This window comes from Fulvia fulva, chromosome 5 (assembly GCF_020509005.1).
Source record: "Fulvia fulva chromosome 5, complete sequence".
NCBI classification, from domain to species: domain Eukaryota; kingdom Fungi; phylum Ascomycota; class Dothideomycetes; order Mycosphaerellales; family Mycosphaerellaceae; genus Fulvia; species Fulvia fulva.
In genome coordinates, this window is record NC_063016.1 from 1,953,103 (window position 1) to 1,973,182 (window position 20,080).

Genomic DNA, 20,080 nt, shown 5'->3' on the forward strand with positions numbered 1-20,080 from the left:
GTCAAACATGAGGCATCGCGCCTCGAACAGCTGTGGCATGAATTTCTCTACTTTGACGCCGGGGATCAAGCTAACAGACGCGCTGAGGTGAATATCTAGTGTCAGACTTACGGATGTTTCAGCTTGTAAAAGCACGAAAAACGCCTTGTGTGTGTTTCTGTAAGGTGAAATCACGTAGTACATCAGCCATGACCCTGTCCAACGCGCCTGTGTCCTAGCCTGCCCCGACACGGTAGCCGGAACGCCTTCGCTAAAGGACAAGAGCCTTACGCCATCAACAATCTCGATCTCCCTCCCAGTCTTCTACCCCTTTCTACGCATCAGACATGACAACGTCCTCGCCGTCGATGGTGTGATTCACCTGCCCATTAGCATGCTCCACCTCAGGCTCTGCTACCTCCGGGACCTGCTCGCGACAAGTTGGGCAAGTGTTGAACTGCTGCAGCCAAGTAGCGATACAGACCTGGTGGAAGTGGACGTGGCCGCACGGAAGCTCTGTTAGCACGGCCTCGTCCTCGATCTTTTCAATGCAGACCGGGCACTGGGTACCCTCTGCCAGACCAGCAGTAGCAAAGGTCTTGCGTGGAAGAGCAGCGATAGTAGTAGCAGATGCCGGTCGTGTTGGGACGCTCACGCTGCTGGGATCCATTGCTTCCGCCCAGTGCTCGTAGTGGTCATCGTCACGGTCGTCGTCGGTCTCTTCGTCCTCTTCCGGCATATCATCGAAGTGCATACCCCTACAAACAGAAGGGTGTTAGCCATAGTCGAGAACCACGCGGCAGTGTCTTAGACCGTAGTATGAATGGTGGACGAAGCGCGTCGTCCAGCGCATGCCTCGCTCGCGCATTCCGCTAGGTCTAAGCCACTGCCCGATATCTTGTACCGTTTGTGCAGTAACTTACCATTCACGCTCATCGAACTGCTGGAAGCTGTAGCCAAGCTCGAAACGGCGACGCTGGTTGAGGTCGCCCAGGAACTCGACAATGGCGCCCACATCTGGAACAGCTGTGAGCAGGAATGTGGCTTGCAGTTCTTGTTGTTTCTTGCAGAGTTCATCGCCGATGCAGACCGGACACACAGTTGGCTGCAGCCATGCGGGAACCGAAACACCGGTGGAGAGAACGGGAGGGTCGTAGTCGGCGATCATGTCAACCAGATCTTGCATGCTTTGGAGGTAGCCATTGATACAGCCGGTAATGCAGCGAGTATGTGGATTTGCAGTGCGAAAGGTGGGATCGGTGTAGCGAACGACATCTCCGGTCGGCCTGACAGTAAGGCGGAAAGTTTCGTCGGTGGCGATGTCAATGATGCGGGAAGTATTGGGGCAGTCTTTGCCACATGTAGGTGGATGTTGGTGAACCACCTTCTTGCCGTAGATCTGGTAAGTGTGGCCAGTAGCGTCAGCGGACGTCTTGTGCGAGTATTGTAGGTGAGAGAGCTGGAGGTCGACGATGCTGTCGTTTGTGTCTGTGGTAATGTGCGACACGGCGTACACCCGTGGTGGTGTGGCCGAGATGTCGGAGAGAGATGTATGGCTCGAGGCGTTGGCGACACTCCTATCACTGCTCTCGTTGCCACTCTGGCTGATGCTGTCCTCATCGTCGCCCTGATTCTGCTCATTCTCACCATCATGTGATTCGTCACCTGCGGCCTGCTCAGTACTGTCTTCAGCACCCTCTCCACCCTCGCTCTCCGAGTCAGAATCATCCTCGTTGTCCTCGTCGCCTTCGCCGTCCCCATTGTAGACTGGTACGAAGACCTTCTCGACGTAGATGAGGTCGCCAATTTGGATGCCTTGTAGAGCGGCGCGCTGCAGCTCGGACAACTCTGTGATACCGGCCATGTTTGTGGTGGTAGTCTTGCTGCGACGTATGTTGAACAGCCAAGAGGTCAGCTTTACAAGGGGAGAAAGTGTGGTCATTCGTAAGGCGGTGCAGGGTCTAGGGGTGTGGTTGTAGTGTTGTGGATACAGGAAGTGCGAAGTGAAGCTCGAATCGGCTAGAAGCGTTCAATAACGCTAGTGGCGCGGGTGAGGGCAGGGATGCTGCGGCTGCATGTGAATTCTCGTGGCTGCGTGCTTGTGCTTTTCGCGCGGCTTGATTCGATCTCGACGGCGGGCAGCAGGCGGCGGTAATCAGTCGTGCGACTGCTGGCCCTGCTGATGTATTTCCTTGTCCCGCGATGCGATATCTGTATCAGCTGATTTGGTTCAAGTGCGGTATCCAAGCCTCACTCGAGGGTGTCAGTGACAACAAGCAGGAAAGTCCTGGCGCAAAGATTGCACGTGCGAAGAGCGACCTCTTGACGTTGACTCACTCGTCGGCGCTGAGTGGCCGAAGGGAAGAAACAACAGAAACATCGAAGCGCTGAGATGAAGTCGAGAGTGGCGAGAGTGGCGCCTGGCGGGGCCCACTTTCCAGGCACCAAATGCAACAGCACACGTCTCTGCACTCTGTACAACTCATTTCATTGACACATGCGCGCTTCTTCACTCACTTACAGCGCGCCTAGTTCCTTAAGCTTCGATATCAGCCCATCGACGTCCTCGACCTTGCCTCCTCCCTCTCGAGGCGCCGGCTCGGCTACCTTTACATGCTTCAGCCGCTTCGTCGCGTCGATGCCGTAATCCGCCATAGTCTTCTTCTCGAGCGGCTTCTTCTTCGCCTTCATGATGTTGGGCAAGCTGGCGTACCTCGGCTCGTTCAGTCTCAGGTCGGTGGTAATGATCATGGGCAGCTTTGTCTTCAGCGTCTCCACACCGCCATCCACTTCTCTCGTCACAGTCACGTGGTCTCCGTCGATCTCAACCTGGCTCGCCGATGTCGCTTGAGGCCAGTTTAGAAGTCCTGCAAGCATTTGTCCGGTCTGGTTCGCATCGTCGTCGATGCTCTGCTTGCCCAGGATCACCAGGTTCCGGTCTTCTTGCTCCACGACCTTCTGCAACAGTTTCGCCACGCCCAGCGGCTCCAGCTCTGTCTTCTCTTCCACAACATGGATGCCTCTATCCGCACCCATCGCCATTGCTGTGCGAATGATATCTTGGCTCTTTGCTGGACCAGCGGAGAATGCGAGTATGTCTTCCACTGGCTTCTTCTTCTCCCGCATCCGGACCGCCTCCTCGATCGATAGCTCGTCGAATGGGTTCATGCTGTGCTTGACATTTCGTTCGACGTCCGTCTGCGCTTTGTTGACTCGTGGTTTGACCTGAGGGAAGTGGTCAGTCTACTGGTCGAAGGTCGTGCCTGCGGCACATTCTTACGGCATAGTCGATCACGCGCTTGACTGGCACTAATATCCTGAGCTTGGTCGCCATCTTTACGAAACAACACTATCGGTGTTGGAAGAACAATGGTCACTGGAGCAAGAAGTGTAGACGTCAGCAGGAGCTTTGCGATCTCGGCTCAGTTGTCCGCAAAGCCGAGGTGAGCAAGTGACCCGGTTTGCCCGTGTCGTGTCCCACACTCCCAGACAACACCACGATGGCGATCAACAACAGCAACAAGTCATCAACCTCATCTTCCTATCTCCCTCGACGACTTCACATGCGACGCAATACAAGACTGCATGACCAGATCAGGAGCACTACCTAGACGTACACCTCGACGAGCATCCGCAATAAAGGCAACTCTCGGAGCCGCCAGGAGCAGGAGCAGATGACCGGCAGTAGCACAAGAGCCTTCGCATCGTACAATTCACTTATGCCCGATGTCACGTCCTGTCTGTAGCACCACATGTTGTCCAGCAAGTCCAGTCCACCTCAGAGCTCTTCTAATGTCTCCATCATCTGCTCACGTCTATGCAACGTCCCCGAACACGCCGGCAGGGGAACCGGCGCCTTTGGCCGAGCTCTCACCTCGTCTTCGGCACTAAAGCCAAGAATCAACAAAAAGCAAACCAGACGACGAACATCCGGCTCCAGATGCAAAAAGAATTCCGACACGGGGAATTGAACCTGATTGCTGTCAGTTACACAGCTTTGGACGGCAGGGAGAGATTAAATGCTCACCCCGGCCACCTGTGGGCTATCATGTTCGCATAGCGAAGACATGAGAGACAGGTATCCTGCTGCTGTTAGTCCAACAGCTATGGACGGCAAGGTGAGATTGGATGCTTACCTAGCCACTAGACCATATCGGATACCACGAATCCGTGGTATAGCGCAAGTTTTGTCGCCGATTATATAGCCTGTAAAAACCACGGCTAGGTGGTCCAGAATGTCCAGAGCAGGGCTGAAAATTGCTGCTACCAAGGTACATCCACCGTGCACTTCACACCACAACCTCAACACATCGACCAACTCCGAGGGCTGACTGAGAACTGTGCAGCTCGTGCCTCTATTCTGGTATCACCATTGCAGCATGGCGTGGTAGGACATAACGAAATCTCATTTCGACCAAAGGTTTGCCTTGGAATGCGACAAGGCTTTAACAGTACTGGAGAAAGACCTTCGCTAAGACTGAAGGTCGCACAACTTCGCCGAGCATTCAGGTGGCTTTCGCGGCTCATGCGATTGCGGTCTCTTGGTCGTGAATATGTCAACAAGTAGGTACAAAGGTAGACCGCCGGTGGACAAGCTGCTTTCGACCGCAGTTCCAGCTGCTCGCTCAACATGCTCTTACTTCACGGGCCAACGATTGTCTTATATCTTTGTGTTTTCCTTTTATTGACCCAGCTGTTCCACGGACACCCTGACCGCCCTGGGTACTACAGTGTAGTAACGTCGCCAGAGTCCCTCCCTACGAAGGCCCCAAACACCATCGAAGACCTTCAAACCATTCTAGACGATGTCGCGAGCTTGAGATTGAATGTACTGTATTTTACCGAAGATATTGGGACTCGATTAATGTCAATAGAGGCGCTGCTTAGCAGCCTCGTAGCTCAGGGTGCGAGCCTCTCAGCGCCATCAATCATCCCTAACACTTACCCAATAGATGTACCGTTGCCGTACGAGACCCCGCCGCCATATCCAACGCCACATAATGGATCGTACCACGGCACTGGTATCACAGCCGGCCCAACTGGAACGGGATATAGCTATTGGCAACCCACACCTTCACCGACCTCTTCCGACGCATGGGATTCGCAGGTCACCAGCAACATTGCAGTGCATCACCGGATCTTCGACAACAGCGCCCCCCTTTCGAATTTATGTGACGACTCGAATGTCAACATCGTCATCCTAGACTTTCTCTTCACCTTTGCGAACCTCACAGAAGGATGGCCGGACATGTGGTATGGCCCGGAGTGTTATAGTGACTCCAGGGCACCAACTGTTCGATTGCTCAGCCTTGGCGCCGCAGATACAGGACTGCCAGCGGTACGTTACTGAAGAGTACTAAACATCGAGCAGTGGCTTAGATTGCGGTGGATTGTCGAGATATGCGCTACACGAAGCGATTCAAGTCACCATGAACCAGAACTCTGCCACATGCTTCACCAGTGTACTGGCTAATGCTCTTCTGTTCTCAGGTCAGGAAAGAAGATTTTGCTCAGACTGGGCCAAGCCGTACCGGGCACCAACTTCGATGTCGCTGAGGCTGAGCTCCTTGCTGAACAGATGTGGAACCTGTTCGGCCTCAAGAGTCCGGACTACAACGGACCACGCCCGATAGGAGACGATGTCACCGTAGATGGCTTCGAGATGACGCTGAACATTGATAACCCGGATCAGCCATGAGACGTCTTCGCGGAAAACATACGAGATCTAATGTATCAAGACTACACCAAGCAGTACTACCTCGCATCACGACCCAGTTGCGACATCAATAATCCAGGCATAGTTCGTGGCGCCATGGCATTGAGCAACTTCATTTGGCCACAGTTCCATTCGGAGCAAAGCTGCCAGATCAACGTAAACGACAATTCAGCCTTCCTCTCATCCTTCCGAAGCTGGGTGAGTTTCGTTCATGAGTATTACTGGCCACAGATCTACATCGGCGCGACCGCGGTTCCATTGAATGCTGCGTATGTTCCGCGCGGAAGCTTAGTAGGAGCCATGCCACAGTTCCAGCGTGGACCACGACCAGAATGGCCGTTAAGGCTGGAAGACAGACTTGGTGGTTGGACGATCAGAGAAGGCGCGGAGGCGATCAGCGATGTGGATGAGTATGGACTCAACTGGTTGGATTGGCTCAAAGCATCGTTTACTGGCTGCTCTCCACAGTTCGAGGGAGGCAAATGCCACATGTATTGTATTTGAGCTTTGACATGGAGGTAACGTGCGTACCGATGCGGGCTGCTACGACTATGGGATCACGGAGTCCGCGGGGAACCTGTGTACGATGGAGAAGCTTCTTTTAACGCATTCAGTACACTACTATACAACGGTTTCGTCTATCATTATCCACAAATCCTCATCGTCTACTTCTTATCACCGGTGTTGTGGATGACATTTGGCACAGCGCGCTCGACGCTCTCTGGCAGCTTCTCCTGGATCTTCTGTGGAACGACTGACTCCTCACCGCCGCCAAGGGCGTGAGACTTGTTGGTAGATTGATCGCCTTTGTTGCCAGTTGGGTGGACCTATCAAACTGTAAGACGACGTGTGATACAATTCCAAAAATGACTTTGACATACACTCTCTGGGGGGGAATCCTCAAGACCCTTTGGTGCAGCCTCCTGGACCTTGCCTGGGACAGCCGAGTCGTCGATGGCGTGGGACTTGTCCTGGCCGTGCTCGTTGGTGGAAGACATCCTTGCTGAGGATGCGATTGTTCTGGTCTGGAAAGTTTTGGTGATTGCCGATGAAGATCTAAGAGTTTGACGGAGAATCTGAACCATTTTTGTAGTTGACTGTACAAAGGCTTTGTAGCTCTGCCTGGTGCACAGCTTATAACATAGGCACCCACATGCTATTGTGCTATTGCATGTTTATGTCGAAATCTAGCACGTCATTAGGATTCGCCATGTGTTGTCGTACATGAGCATCATCGTCACGAAATGCGAAATGGCACCTGGCTGGGGTTATTCGCTTTGCGAAAGGGCCGTGTGAACGCACGGGAGCGGAGTGATCTGACGGCCGTGAAGACACGTTTCGAGATGAACTACATTGATACCTATCAGTCGGTAATCATACCGTGCTCGATACAGTGAGCGTTGCAGCAGATGGCGTACACCAAGCATCATGAGATCGGCGGAAGCTTGTCCGAGATGCGACGACAAAGAATGAGATGGCCGGATGAACATGGTTTCCGCGATCTGACATGTTGAGACCTGTGGTTCTTTGCTCCAGCCTTTGGTTCCAAGCGAGCAAGCAAGATCGAAGGCGACTTGTTGGATCCTGCGAGATTCTTGCGGCGTTCGTTTCGTCCGCTTCTACCAGCCTGCAACCTCTTCGACAGTTCATCGACACGTATCCTCCCGTCAAGGACAAGCATCCGCTTCTCAGTGTTCCTCAACCGATGACGGATCGCATTGTGGGCCATGCTGGGAGGTAGTAGAGCACACACTTCTCTGCACTCGACGGAGTATTGTATGGCCTGCCGGCCACGCTGTGGCTGCTCTCTACCACCATGGCCATGGCTGTGTCCGCGCCCGCTTGTCCAGGAAGCTTCCAAACGGACCGACCTGCTTGTAGCAGACCATCATATCACCTAGTCCATCTCTTTCTCGTTTTTGCTCGACTGACATGACCCAGAATAGACGGCTTGCCCAGAGCTGTGGATCAGTCTCGCCCGCGATCGTTTCTCAGTTGGACGCAGAGGATATAGTACAGCATTGCTCTTGAAGGATACCGATACAATCACGTTTTCTGGAGACGATGGCATAAGCTGAAGGGAGCAAAGGGACACACTGGTACGAACTTTATGATGCATCTCTTGGCAGCGACGGGAGCGGAGACACGATGTACAGATTTTCATCAAGACGATATGGAGGTCACGTACATTGCAAGTGTCTCCTCTGCTGCTTTCCAGGTCTTCTTCGTTGATTCACCATCGGACCCAGAAAAATGGCAACGCATGATCGTGCTCACGCCACAGCCAAAATCCTTGGGCTCGAAATGTCAATCTCGGTGTTGGTGTCAGAGCCGGCTGCGGTTGGTGGGCAAGCGTGTGTGCGTGGCATGTGCAAGTGGATGCTGCTTCTGTGGACCTGCAGCTCTCAACGGAAGGTGAAGGCCAAGGCCAGAGCACAGCATGTGACAGTGACGTGGACGTGGACGTGGACGTGGACGTGGACGTGGACAAGACATGTGAAAGGGGAGGGCGAGCAGTTCGAGACGACTTTGCGGCGACAGTCCCTTCGTCCTTCGGGGGATGGTCTTCTAGTAGAGTTCTAGCGCCAGGAACGAAGCTTCGTCGGGGATGTGGAACATCGGGCCGGCAGGGCAGCAACAATGCCAAGTGCCAGCAGGAAAGGATCTCGGATCTTCCCCCAGCACGCGTCATGCCTCCGATTGGTGGATGTCGCGCACTTGCTGTCGCCTGTCGGTCAATCCCTGTCCCTACATGTAGTTCTACTACTAGTGGGACTCTGTGTGCTTTTCACCTCCAGTCACCATGTCTTTCGCGTCCTCTTCCATGCCCGACAGGCCAGAACGCCGGCCCAAAAGTCCACCGCTCGCTTTTGAACGAACATCCAACGACGCCCTCATTCCGCCTACTCAGAATCGCCGCAGCCGGTCGACTTCGCCATCTTCACGCTCAAACTCCAACTCCAACTTGAACATGGGACGCGCAAGTCCGCTCAGTCCGGCGAGCAATGTCGGACTCTTGCACGTCATTGTCGACCAGCAGCACGAGACCATCCAAGGCCTACACGACGCTTTCGCGAAAGAACGACACACATGGGGCTTGGAGAGACAGCATCTCCTCGAGCGCGTCGCACAATTAGAGCAGTTGCTGAAGAGCGACGACCATTGGAGGTATTGCTCCATGAGCGAATACGCGCCCTTCACCGCTGACTTGATGACAGCCCAGCAAAATCTCCGATATTGTCGCCTTCAGCCGGAACGGACATCACATCACCACACTCGCGAGCATTGCTCCCCACCATCGCGGAAGACGAGAATATCGAGCCGCTGTCCATCAGACGGAATGGCGCCCCGACCTCGATTGAGCTGCCCACCATAACAGAGGCACCGAGCGAGGAACCACGACGAGAAAGCCTCGTTTCCTTCACCAATGCCGAAGGGCTGCAGGTCACAGAGATACCCACGTCGCCTTCACAGAGAAGCGGCACCTCACCGCCTCCACCTAAGAACCGCGTTCTTGCAGGGCATACGCCTTTAAAGGCTCCCCGGCCGCCGACACCTCCACCCGGTAACATGGCAATGGATGGAATCGAAGATACGCCTACGCGAAACAACACGCACATCAACACGCTGCTTGTAAAGAGCAGTGACGATGAGGAAGATCCGGCATTGAACGGACCACTGAACATGCCGGCCCTCCCGCATCAGCCCGATGCAACTAACTTCACTCTGGAAGCGTTGAGCAAGAGATTGGAGAACATCGTGGATCATCCAGAGAACGGCAAGCCCATGATATTCTCGCAAAAGTCGCCTGGCCTAGCGTCTCCAGCATCTCCCGCTGAGCGTGACGGCAAAGATGTGAGCCCAGAATCGCAGGCCAAACTGAATGAAGAGAAACCCCTTGCACCACTTCCAACGCATCAGGCACAAAGCGAAGCAGGGTCAAATGCTCTTAGCCCAACATTGTCTCAAGTATCGCGAAACACAGGCACCTTCTCCCCTCAGGAGGTGCACGAGGCGAAAGTGCAGGCCGAGTTCGAGCAAGGAGGTATCAAGTTGAAGAAGAAGACCAGCACGAACTTCGGCGCCCCTTTCGGATCACTCGCTGGTTTCGGTCCGAGGAGAACATCTCAGGACAAGGCATAGAGTGTCGACGCATTACCAGATGCGCATGTCCAGGAGTATACGCACGATCACATCGAACTCAAGGAGAGAGTGCTTATTAACTTTGGCACTCCACTTGGGACGCTTGACGGCATCACTTCCAGAGATACAACGTCTCGAGGCACGGATACGCCTTGTGAAGAAGTATCAGTGTCGCGTTGGCACTAGCCTAGCGAACAATTTGAATACTGCTGGTCGGTACTTCTCGCGGAGGACAAAAGGATATAGATGAATTTTCATGGCATGCCGGACGGATTCCAGGCAGGAAGATACCCCAAAAATGGCTCCAGTGCAGTGCCATTCTTTACGTACTTGAGCGCAAAGCTCTATGATCACGAATCATGAATGTCACCTTCCATTTCAGATGTCAGTCGAGGAATGGAGTTCCATCTCTTTGTGGAGCCCCTTGCTTCGATTGAGACTTTGATCTGGAGCTTTGGTCTTTCATGCGACCACTTTGGCAGGACACATTCCAGGACGCGTTGCATCTAACGTGTGGCTCGACACAAAAGCTCCAGACTGCGCGCTCCTTGCCCGCCCCTTTGCGTGCTCCACTCAACTTGACACAGAGCGATGCTGACGTTGTATGGCGATTTCTGTATGCGCGGCTGATCTGGCTGAAGGATCATACTGCGTACCTTGCAGATGCCAAACGAGAATGGCTGCAGGTAAGTGGCCGGTCTGGCGCTCATGCGAGCTGTCATGCCTGTCAAGGAGTCATTCATAAGTTCACTTGTCTTGCCCTTCCATCTACTTCTTGGCTCACTACTGCCTCCAGCTAACAGCTTCGTCGATCATTCGCTTCGAGACGGAGAAGTGTCGCTGTCATTCGCTTGAAGCGTAATTTTGCCAGGTACACACAAGAGATCTACCACTACATCCACATCTACGGGCTGCGATCACCATGCAAACCCCATCCTGCCTCGTCCAGCTCCTCCTAACCCTCACCATCCTTACCACAATCGTTTTCGCCACTCCAGTCACCCGAACAGCAGCATACGCAGACATCGAGAAACGATGGGCCGAGGGCATGAGAGATGAGGTAAGTCCGCCACTCCCCCAACCCTACGCCCTAAATGAAACACCAAAACCAACCCCAGCATCAAAGCCGTGTCTCCGTCGGAACCTCCCCGGCTGCTACTTCCACCCCTGGTTCCAGCACCTCCTCCACGTACACCGCCACCAAAGACCATCTACCTCACCTCACCTCCCACCCACTAACATCCCCTTCTCCCCCTCAGCGCGAACTCCACTCCGGCCTCTCGCATCGAGACATGACGCCCGCTTGGTCCATGCACGCCCGCGACGCCGAAGATGACGAAGACTTCGCGAGTGCGACGTGGACACGAGCCAAGAGGACAACGAGCCTGATGGACAGGATGCAGGCGTTTGCGGAGAGGGTTATGAGGGAGAAGGGAGTGACGTTGGGGGCGAGGAAGAGGGAGGCGGTGCAGGTGACGGATAGTCAAAGGCCGTGGAAGCCGCAGTATTATTTTAGTTATTGAGCATGAGGTCGGGCATGGGGAGGAGGAGGTGGGATGGGTAGGGTTGGGTTGTGATGCTGCTGCTGCTGCTGCCACTGTGTGGCGTCAAAGTTGATAGAGAGAGTGCTGGTTGCTTACGATGATGATGGTACAACGACTGAAATATGATCAATGCTCTTGCGCTTTCCATGGGTCTTGACAGAGGAGGTGGCGGCCTCGCTTCAAAAAGCGACAGCACATTCAAGCAGTCCAAAGCGCTTCCGGCACCTTCGACGTACTTGATGTCTTTGTATAGAGGTGCACGCTTTGATCCTTCAGCATTGCGTGTAGTCGCTACGCTGCAGTGTTGCTGTTGTATATGACGAGATATTGCCCCTAGTCTGATGCAGGCACCATCCCGTTCTCGTCGTGCACCTTGCTCGGCACGTTCGCTATTGTTACATAGTGTTATACACGCCCTGCCCCATGGTATCTCTAAGCTATCAGTCTGCGCCGGTGGGTGGCAAATGCAATGCATGTCCGACCTCTACGATGAACCTGTGTCACTCCATCAGTTTTTGTCTTCATATCAGATTAGAACACACGCACCACCCTTAACGCCTTCGCTGCAGCACATGCATGCCATGCTAGCCCTCAATAAGATTGATCCTTCCCAAACTCGCCCTTCGACACCCGATCCGCTCTAGCCAGTACGTCCCGCAACATGTTAAGTCGTTCATTCAGCTCCATCACAGCAGAAAGTCGATCCTGGATCTCAGCGCCCATCCGATTGTCGCCTTTCTCAATGTCGCGCATTCGGGCCTCATTCGCTTCAATCTGAGCGGTGTTGTTCCGGAGTTGAGTCTGTAATGCATGAAGCTGATCGAAACTGGAAGTTGTTTTTGTGCTGTGGTTGCTTTTGGGTGAAGCTGGTGACATTGTGTCATGTCTGTCACTTGCTGCTGTGCTCTGGCTTCCTGCCTCGCTGGGGCGCTACAAGGCAATGTTAGCATTCCTGGCTGAGCAAACAGCGGCAGGCGACCGAGGGACACACCCTCAATAGACTAAGCTCGGCATTCCTTCGCCTCTGCGCCCTCAACATCCAGTTCTCGGTGGATGCCATCGTGCTAGGTGTATGGGTGGTGCGGCGGTCTGTTGTGCCCAAGGTCAAACACCAGAAGCCGCATTGCTCACTGCCGGCTTCATGCGCAAGCCCGTGCCATGCGTTCGTCTATTTCGGTCGTGATGAAGTGTGGAGAGAGCAAGATCCTGCTGATGTGTGTTTCGTCCTTGGATCGATGTGTCACGACAGCTGGTGGCTGTTTGCAGTCTGGCCTTGTGGATCGTCGATGTACTAGAAGTAGTAGCTGTGCCTGAGATGCACGCGCGTGAAGTGTACGTGAGGCAGGTTCCAGGTCGTGGCACAGAAGCGAAGAGGGGACGATCACCTACATGTAAGTCCGCGGTAGGCGAGATCTTCATGACGTTCGGCGGCAGGACAAGCCTACAAGGCAATCTCCCAGTCCAATCTTGCTCCTGCACGGCCGGATTGTCGAGCTTGCGCATGGGTCTGACTGAGCAGATGGTGAGGTGGTACCTCTTAGTGCCATCTTGGGCAGGAAGCCAGTCGGCGCAGGCGGCAAGGGTCTGCTGCAGCACTGCTTTCGCATGCCACCAGCGTCCAGATGTACCCTCCCGACGGAGCCGCCTTGTCGTGGGGCGGAGGAAGAGGCTGAACGGGCATGGCGAAAAGACGTTGCGATGGAAATAAGCCTAGTAGGGTGTGACCGTGTGAGGTGCTATACGTCGTGCACAACCCGTTACCCGCTTCAGCAACAGCACACAAGGACGCTACTCTACCCTGGCACGTGCCTGGTTTGGAGATTGAGCACTGCCGGCAGACGGAAGCAGGGGTTCTATATTGCACGAGCGCACGATCGACCATCGACCGCGCACTCGCTTGGGCTGAGCTCGGGTGCTCAAGATGCGAATTGTCCGATAGTTAGCCGAATATGTCATCTCAACTGCAGACGATGGCTTGTGATGCCACTCCCGCAGTACAGCAGCAGACCATTGCCGCATTGCGGGCGTCGTAAGAACGGTTGTCGGCGAAACTCGAGGCTGAAACGGAGAGCCAACTCTCTGGTTCGCCTAGTGCCTTGACAGCGGCCGCTAGTAACATAATCAACTGCTGAGGAAAGTATCATTGAGCATTCCCTGCGTGCGCATGACCTACCTGTGTACTGCCCCGTCGAATGTACATGGAGCATCCAGCTGCACCTATCAAACATGCTGTACGGGGCGCCATCGCGCGGGACCACCTCGTCTACCCCGCCGCCACATCGATGTCGCCTCCGCCGTTTCAGAATCGAGAGACTTCACGCCGGTGAACGCAGCCACGTGTGTGGTGTGCCGTACAGTCTAGGCGAGCTCCCGATGCTCTGGAGCCTTCACAGCGACTGCGTCGAGATGCAATCAACGTAAAGAACATGACAGCGGCGACTGCTACGTCCGCAAATAACCTGCTGATCGCGATTTCGACTTCGTTCTGCTGAGTCCTGTGCGGACAGTGCTACCTTCATGGTGGTGGTATCTCTAGGCCAAACCCGCCGCCAGAACGCCGGTCCTTCTACCCAGAACTCCTTCTAATATGCAACGCTGCAAACAGTTCGTTGACTCGTCAGAGTCTTAGTCCACTCCAACTGCCATGACTCCTCCACCCCACAGACGCTTGACCTCCATCCAAGAACCTTCTCTCGGGAAATCTAGACCGGCGCGAAGGAGGATCCATTTAAGCCAATTGACTTTTGGCACCGTACGCAGTCAGACACCCATGGTGAAGTCATGCTCGATGCCTGGAGTGACAGAAGCCATGAACTTGAGGAATACCACGAGATACTGGTCCACGCGAATGGCCGGCACCTCTGGATCGTCAGCACCATCTCCAGACAGCACTTCCCAGTCCGCCTCGCCATCCTTGTCCTTGCTCTTCGACGCTTTGTCCTTCTCTTGAAGACCCAAGGCTGAGGTCTGGTCAACCAGTCCTTCCATGCCCGCCAAGGCTGGCTTCTCTCCATGCTTCATCTTTTCGATGCGAAGCTTCAAGGCAGCATCGGCACGATCCAAGAGCACCTTCATAACGCTTGCATGCTTGCAGGGATGTACGGAGGCAGTCTTGATCGGCGGATCGGTGAAGTTGAAGTCCTCGAGGGTCACAGTCTTGTCTTTGTAGTCACCGACGATGTCTTCCATCATGCTGATCGGAGGTAGCGGCGAGTTGGAGGCTGCATCGTAGCCAAGGAGGTAGAGACGAGGTGTGCGGTAGTATGGAGTGTAGGTAATGTAGAGCGTGTAGGTCCGCAGTCTGGGAGCGTTAGTTCTCAGGCCACCGAGAGCAGGGACGGATCAGTATCTCACCCTTCGTCCTTCCTGCCTGCGCTGGTGTCGCGAATGATAGCCTCCTCGTCATCCTCTTCGTCGTCCATATCTGGGATCTCATCCTCCTCCTCAGCGTTTTCCCCGACTTTACCGTCCTCGTCAACAGTTCTAACGTCTTTGAGGAGCTTGCTGTCTTCAGGTCCACTGCTACCACCCGCCTTCAGCCAGCCATCATCTTCACCGCCAGCGTCGCCGCCTGTCTCTTTCAGCATGTCCCGCACCAGCTGGTCCTCTGCATCGGAGCCGGCGAAGTCATCGGCCTTGATGCGCTTGCGGCAAGGCACTCCGCGAGTCACCAGATACTGCTTGCCGGCCGGGAAGTAGGAGACTCGCTGGCTCGGTGAAGCTGCATCTGCCCACTTCCAGCTAGGGAACTTGTGCACGAGGAATTCACCAGCAGCCTGGAACTCTTCGGGCGTGATCTGGCCGGTGGAGCGGAAATTGGAGGTGTTGTTGATGGGCGCGAATCGGTCCCTTAGCGGGTCGATGAATGTGTGTATGAGGTTCTGCATGTCAGGCGAGATGTTAGTATCAGAGCAAGACCTTGTTGATCAAGTTAAGGCGGCAGCAACGGCAGGCAGTGTAAGGCTTGATTGTTTGTTCGTGATTGTCATCGATCACAAGGTGGAGCTCACGAGAGGCGGCAGCAACCAGCAACCCCTCGGGCCCTCGGTCGGACCTTGCCCCACCTAATCCCTGTTACCTTTGTCAGCTGCCGTGTCGCCGAGAGTCTCTCGGTCGCGCCGAGCACAGCCAAACATCCACCTCAACTGTGACCAGACACGTGCGCGACGATAGCGATACGGAAGTCGATGTGACCAAAGATGAAGTATGGCACCGCGTCGACTTCAGAACCGCCACTGTGCTCTTCGCGAAGCAAGAACGCCGCAGCGGGTCGGGAACAATGTCTTTTGCTTGGATGAGCTACACGACGCGCTCAGACTTGTCCATTCTCTCTTGGTGCAGAGGTCGCTTACGAATGTCGACCGAGTTCGGATGCAGTTGCATGCGATAAAAGCTATGGTGAAAGCAGCCCTATGATCACGCCTTTGGAAGCTCCACAAGAACGAACAGCACAAAAGATGCCAACTCCGCAGAGAGCTTCCGTCCAAGGCGTCAGCAAAGTCGAATTGTCTTGAATACCACCGTCACATCACAAGCCGCGCACTTACGAAAATGGTATTCGAATTCATCTCTCTGGCATTCCCAAATGCAAGCACGGAGCTGGACCCCATACCTGGTGCTCCCATCGACCCAGACTACCTGGCACGCTACGCGCGCAATCTCGACGAGTATGACTTCAACTACACTCTCCAGCCCTATGGAAGTGGAAGCTTCGACCCTTTCACGACTGGAGCCACCATCGCCGCCCACACGAAAAATCTGAAAGTCATCATTGCTCTCAGGCCGAACACCATGTACCCTACAGTCGCAGCGAAGGCCCTGGCTACTCTTGATCAGTTGAGCAAAGGACGCGCGGTGGTGCACTTCATCGCCGGTGGCTCTGATGCTGAGCAAGCCAAGGAGGGGGACTTCCTAAGTAAAGATCAACGATACGAACGACTTGAGGAGTACATCAAGATCCTCAAACGGGCTTGGCAGTCGGCTGAGCCATTTGATTGGGATGGCAAGCATTACCAGTTCAAGCAGTTCAGCAACACCGTCCGTCCTGTCAACGGTAGTAGTATTCCTGTCTCCGTCGGTGGATCAAGGTACGTGTTGATTCCAAAAAGCGCTTCTCGAGACGTCTTGACCTTACTCTACCAATTCGAGGTCATACAGAGCATAGCTGACGCAATGTCGACACAGTGACGAGGCTTATCGTGTTGGAGGCTCGTTGGCCGATATCTTTGGTCTTTGGGGTGAGCCATTGAAAGAGACCAAACAGCAGATCGATCGTATCTACGCCGAAGCTGAGAAGGCTGGCCGTACCGACCGCCCGCGAATCTGGGTCACATTCAGGCCCATAACGGCCGAGAGTGATGACCTTGCCTGGCAGAAGGCTCACCGCACACTCGATGCCCTCACTGGCAATCGCGACAAAGGCCAAGGGATCGTGCCCGCTGCTGCTGGAACTCCTCAGAATGTAGGCTCACAGCGTTTGTTGGAGATCGCAGCACGTGGAGAGGTCCAAGATCGTGCTCTGGTACGTGTCGTTCTTCTAATGTGACAGCCACTACCGGTCAGCTGACTCTGAATAAGTGGTACCCAACTGTAACCGCGACGAACGCTCGTGGTGCTTCTACAGCGCTGGTCGGTTCATACCAGACCATCGCTGATTCGATCCTGGATTATGTTGACCTGGGATGTGACCTGATCAGCATTCGTGGCTATGACAACTTGAACGATGCGATTGACTATGGACGACATGTCTTACCCCGAGTAAGAGCTGTATTGAGCAAGGAAAACGGCGATCGCTCTCTCAAGAATGGTGCCACATCAGCCGTGGTAGATGGTTGATCGGCAGTCTACATCTCGGCGTCAGCATCGCGTGAGTTCAGCATCGAGCTCAGGTGCGTGGCCGATGGGGACGGCATCCTGTGGATTTGAGTCAACAGCATGAGAGTACTCGATATCCAAAGATGAGACCTATCTAAAGCTTCAGCGCCATTTCATGTTGCAATACTCCAAGGGCTGTGGACAGGGTTCGTTGCCGCAAAGCGCGTCGCCGTCTTCGCTACGAACATCGTTGCTTGGACCTACCGGCATGCTAAAGTGATGCGTGGATATAGCGACCTGCACGAGGCGCTTTGCGCATTGCTGTATCCCTATTCAATCCGAAAGATCGTCTGACACAGCACGCCTGGGTTGCTCACAGGTGAAGGGGCTCTTTCGGTAAAGTCGGCTAACCAGAATGCAGTCTGTAGCGGGCAACGGCCATCCCGATGCTGTATACCTCATCAAGTCTTCCTCACGCCGTCCTTTCCTTTTTCGCGGGATCGTCGCCCTGTCACTCCCTCCTAGCTTTAGGCTTATTGCGCATGATGTTGCTCCTGCGGATGGTCTTAGTAGCCGGATAGCTTATCGCAACCCCAAATATATCACGAAGAACCAAGCATCTTCATCTGATGGCACGGAGGCTGGCTTCGAGCTCGAGACGCGAGACCCCAATACCACCGCGAGTGGTAAATCAATTGACACAAAGTCATCGTCCTTGCGGCTTGCAGAGTATCGATCGGGAAATCCGAATCCTTCTAGGGCATGCAGCTGGAAACGATTTGACACCATCTATATTATATTGCCAACGACCTACTTGAGCTGTTTGCGGCCTTCTTACAGAGTGCCGATTTCCACACACGCTCGGCGCCTTTGTTCAATATGGCCACTACCAAGCACAGCAACGTCGACCTCTTGTTTGCAGGCGCGGGCCCTGCTGGCATGATGGCCAGCATGTATCTCTCAGAGCATGGTGTGAAGCATCGCATCATTGATCGAAGGGGCACAAGAAAACTCAACGGACGGGCCGACGGTCTCATGACGAGGACCGTCGAGATCTGGGACAGCTATAGCATCGCTGACAAGATCAGTAGCGTTGCCGCTTCGTTTGGGGAGTGGTCGTTGTGGTCCTTCGATGGCGATATTCAGGCTGGTATCTCGCGGCATCAGAGAGACAGGAACGTTGCAGGGCCAACTACTGGACGTCTTCAATCTGGCCTTATGCATTAGGGGTATACGGAGCAGGAAGCGTTTGTTAACGGGTACGGTTTGTACGGAAGCTTGGGGGAGTTGTTAACGCGACTTTCGTTTGTACTTTCGGATTATATAGAGTAGTCGTAAGGCCTAGGATAGAGAATCATCGAATCCCTTCGCGCGAAAAACCTCTTCGTGGTATGCCGAAGCCGCTTTCGGAGATGCAGTAAGGCTGAGGGGCGGTCCCGTTGTCGAGAGAGGTGCAAAGCCTGTGTCTCTCGACGCTGCTAGAGATATCTTAGCGCCGTACACAATGGACTATAAGTATTGCGACTGGCATACGGTATATCGTGTTGGCCAGCGGGTGTGCAACCATACCGCATACCTCGAGCGAGTCTTCCTGGCAGGTGATTCAATTCACACCCACTCCCCGAAAGGAGGTCAGGTGAATATATGGCACAGCTACGAGCGCTATGCGAATATGGCTGACTTCGTTGTGCTCCACAGGGCATGAACATCTCGCAGCACGACGCGTACAACCTCTTGTCTCGTGGAAGATCGCTGGCGTTGTCAATGGACAACTATCTCCAAAGATTTTGAGCACATACGAGCACGGGCGGATCCCAGTGGCTCGCCGCCTCATTGCCCACGATAGAGACATGGCCGCCGTATTAACAGCTCGCCAGGATCGTGACGGAGCAGCGATAAATAAGATATACGCTCGTCTGCAGGAGAACAACGGCACACTCCTGCAATATGACCACTGCTCTCTGGTTACAGCGGATGGTGATACTGCTCGTCAGAGCGCTGCATCTGAGCTCAAGCTAGGAACCACGTTCCCTGATGTGACAGTGTGGAGTCAGGCCAGAGGCGATATGGCGTGGTCACAATCACTTCTCAAGAGCAATGGACAGTGGCGCCTCATGGTCTTTGCTGGAGATGTAGCGCAGATATCACAGCTGGCTACCGTCAACAGTCTGGGTGATCAAATCGTACAGCTGTCAGCTCGCTACATCCCTTCGTCCTCGAGATAGTCGAAGTGGATGGATGTGCTGCTGTTTCACAGCGCCACTACCAATGATGTTGAATTGCCAGACTTCCACGAGGCATACTTTCCATTGGATGAAGTGGCGGGTCGAAGGTACGATACTATCTATGCCGACTGGCCTTCGGAAGGGAAGGATGATACTACCGTCAATGCTCACAAGGCATATGGTGTGGATCCGAACAAAGGCGCACTGGTTTTGATTAGACCAGACCAGTTCGTTGCTTGGGTTGAGTCGTTGGAGGATCTGGGAGCGCTGGAAGAGTGGTTGGCGCGGTTTATGCTTGCAGAGCGGGAACCGCGCAGAGATTCTGGGCAGGATAGGGAGAGCACCGAAAGCACAGATATCTAAAGACAGAACACGAATTGCGAGCCATCCTCAACCCCTTCGCTACACGAGCAGCACCATCTTCCAATCCACTCGTGAGACGCTGCAGACCATGTCCGACTGCCTTGGTGCCGGTAGTGTTCTGTCAGGATGAGCTTGCTGACATGCAGCCGCATTGTAGGCTATACTTGCGTTAATGGTCTCCCGGGCTGACGTTGCTAGCGCCTGCTTCTTGTGCCTGCATGTGCCTGCGAGGCTGCGACAGCTGTTACTGCACCAGCCGCTCCCTTGTTGTCGTTACCGATAGGCATAATCACGGC

The 20,080-nt window shown here is 54.2% G+C and overlaps 11 protein-coding genes across 11 annotated transcripts; 6 read left to right on the top strand and 5 right to left on the bottom strand.

The window, feature by feature from the left end:
- Positions 1–313: 313 nt before the first annotated feature.
- Positions 314–1,921, bottom strand: CLAFUR5_05870 (E3 ubiquitin-protein ligase; the record flags this gene model as incomplete). Its single annotated transcript, XM_047905018.1, has 2 exons — positions 314–737; positions 903–1,921. 2 exons carry the CDS (start codon positions 1,919–1,921, stop codon positions 314–316), a joined length of 1,443 nt encoding a protein of 480 aa, XP_047762223.1.
- Positions 1,922–2,496: 575 nt separating this feature from the next.
- Positions 2,497–3,313, bottom strand: CLAFUR5_05871 (Electron transfer flavoprotein subunit beta; the record flags this gene model as incomplete). Its single annotated transcript, XM_047905019.1, has 2 exons — positions 2,497–3,204; positions 3,260–3,313. The coding sequence occupies 2 exons, from the start codon at positions 3,311–3,313 to the stop codon at positions 2,497–2,499; spliced, it is 762 nt and encodes a 253-aa protein (XP_047762224.1).
- A 1,296-nt stretch (positions 3,314–4,609) lies between these two features.
- Positions 4,610–5,677, top strand: CLAFUR5_05872 (uncharacterized protein; the record flags this gene model as incomplete). The annotated part of the gene is made up of 2 exons (XM_047905020.1): positions 4,610–5,232; positions 5,470–5,677. The coding sequence occupies 2 exons, from the start codon at positions 4,610–4,612 to the stop codon at positions 5,675–5,677; spliced, it is 831 nt and encodes a 276-aa protein (XP_047762676.1).
- Positions 5,678–5,791: 114 nt separating this feature from the next.
- CLAFUR5_05873 (uncharacterized protein) lies at positions 5,792–6,199 on the top strand (the record flags this gene model as incomplete). Its single annotated transcript, XM_047905021.1, has 1 exon — positions 5,792–6,199. One exon carries the CDS (start codon positions 5,792–5,794, stop codon positions 6,197–6,199), a length of 408 nt encoding a protein of 135 aa, XP_047762677.1.
- Positions 6,200–6,360: 161 nt separating this feature from the next.
- CLAFUR5_05874 (uncharacterized protein) lies at positions 6,361–6,693 on the bottom strand (the record flags this gene model as incomplete). The annotated part of the gene is made up of 2 exons (XM_047905022.1): positions 6,361–6,522; positions 6,577–6,693. The coding sequence occupies 2 exons, from the start codon at positions 6,691–6,693 to the stop codon at positions 6,361–6,363; spliced, it is 279 nt and encodes a 92-aa protein (XP_047762678.1).
- Positions 6,694–8,498: 1,805 nt separating this feature from the next.
- Positions 8,499–9,838, top strand: CLAFUR5_05875 (uncharacterized protein; the record flags this gene model as incomplete). Its single annotated transcript, XM_047905023.1, has 2 exons — positions 8,499–8,863; positions 8,914–9,838. 2 exons carry the CDS (start codon positions 8,499–8,501, stop codon positions 9,836–9,838), a joined length of 1,290 nt encoding a protein of 429 aa, XP_047762679.1.
- A 922-nt stretch (positions 9,839–10,760) lies between these two features.
- Positions 10,761–11,361, top strand: CLAFUR5_05876 (uncharacterized protein; the record flags this gene model as incomplete). Its single annotated transcript, XM_047905024.1, has 2 exons — positions 10,761–10,898; positions 11,098–11,361. The coding sequence occupies 2 exons, from the start codon at positions 10,761–10,763 to the stop codon at positions 11,359–11,361; spliced, it is 402 nt and encodes a 133-aa protein (XP_047762680.1).
- Positions 11,362–11,973: 612 nt separating this feature from the next.
- On the bottom strand, positions 11,974–12,442 carry CLAFUR5_05877 (uncharacterized protein; the record flags this gene model as incomplete). The annotated part of the gene is made up of 2 exons (XM_047905025.1): positions 11,974–12,312; positions 12,374–12,442. 2 exons carry the CDS (start codon positions 12,440–12,442, stop codon positions 11,974–11,976), a joined length of 408 nt encoding a protein of 135 aa, XP_047762681.1.
- Positions 12,443–14,142: 1,700 nt separating this feature from the next.
- On the bottom strand, positions 14,143–15,269 carry CLAFUR5_05878 (Autophagy-related protein 3; the record flags this gene model as incomplete). The annotated part of the gene is made up of 2 exons (XM_047905026.1): positions 14,143–14,683; positions 14,737–15,269. 2 exons carry the CDS (start codon positions 15,267–15,269, stop codon positions 14,143–14,145), a joined length of 1,074 nt encoding a protein of 357 aa, XP_047762227.1.
- Positions 15,270–15,933: 664 nt separating this feature from the next.
- Positions 15,934–17,217, top strand: CLAFUR5_05879 (Alkanesulfonate monooxygenase; the record flags this gene model as incomplete). The annotated part of the gene is made up of 3 exons (XM_047905027.1): positions 15,934–16,469; positions 16,567–16,903; positions 16,960–17,217. The coding sequence occupies 3 exons, from the start codon at positions 15,934–15,936 to the stop codon at positions 17,215–17,217; spliced, it is 1,131 nt and encodes a 376-aa protein (XP_047762228.1).
- Positions 17,218–18,075: 858 nt separating this feature from the next.
- On the top strand, positions 18,076–19,784 carry CLAFUR5_05880 (FAD-dependent monooxygenase hkm7; the record flags this gene model as incomplete). Its single annotated transcript, XM_047905028.1, has 3 exons — positions 18,076–18,346; positions 18,895–19,387; positions 19,454–19,784. 3 exons carry the CDS (start codon positions 18,076–18,078, stop codon positions 19,782–19,784), a joined length of 1,095 nt encoding a protein of 364 aa, XP_047761755.1.
- Between the last annotated feature and the right edge of the window lie 296 nt (positions 19,785–20,080).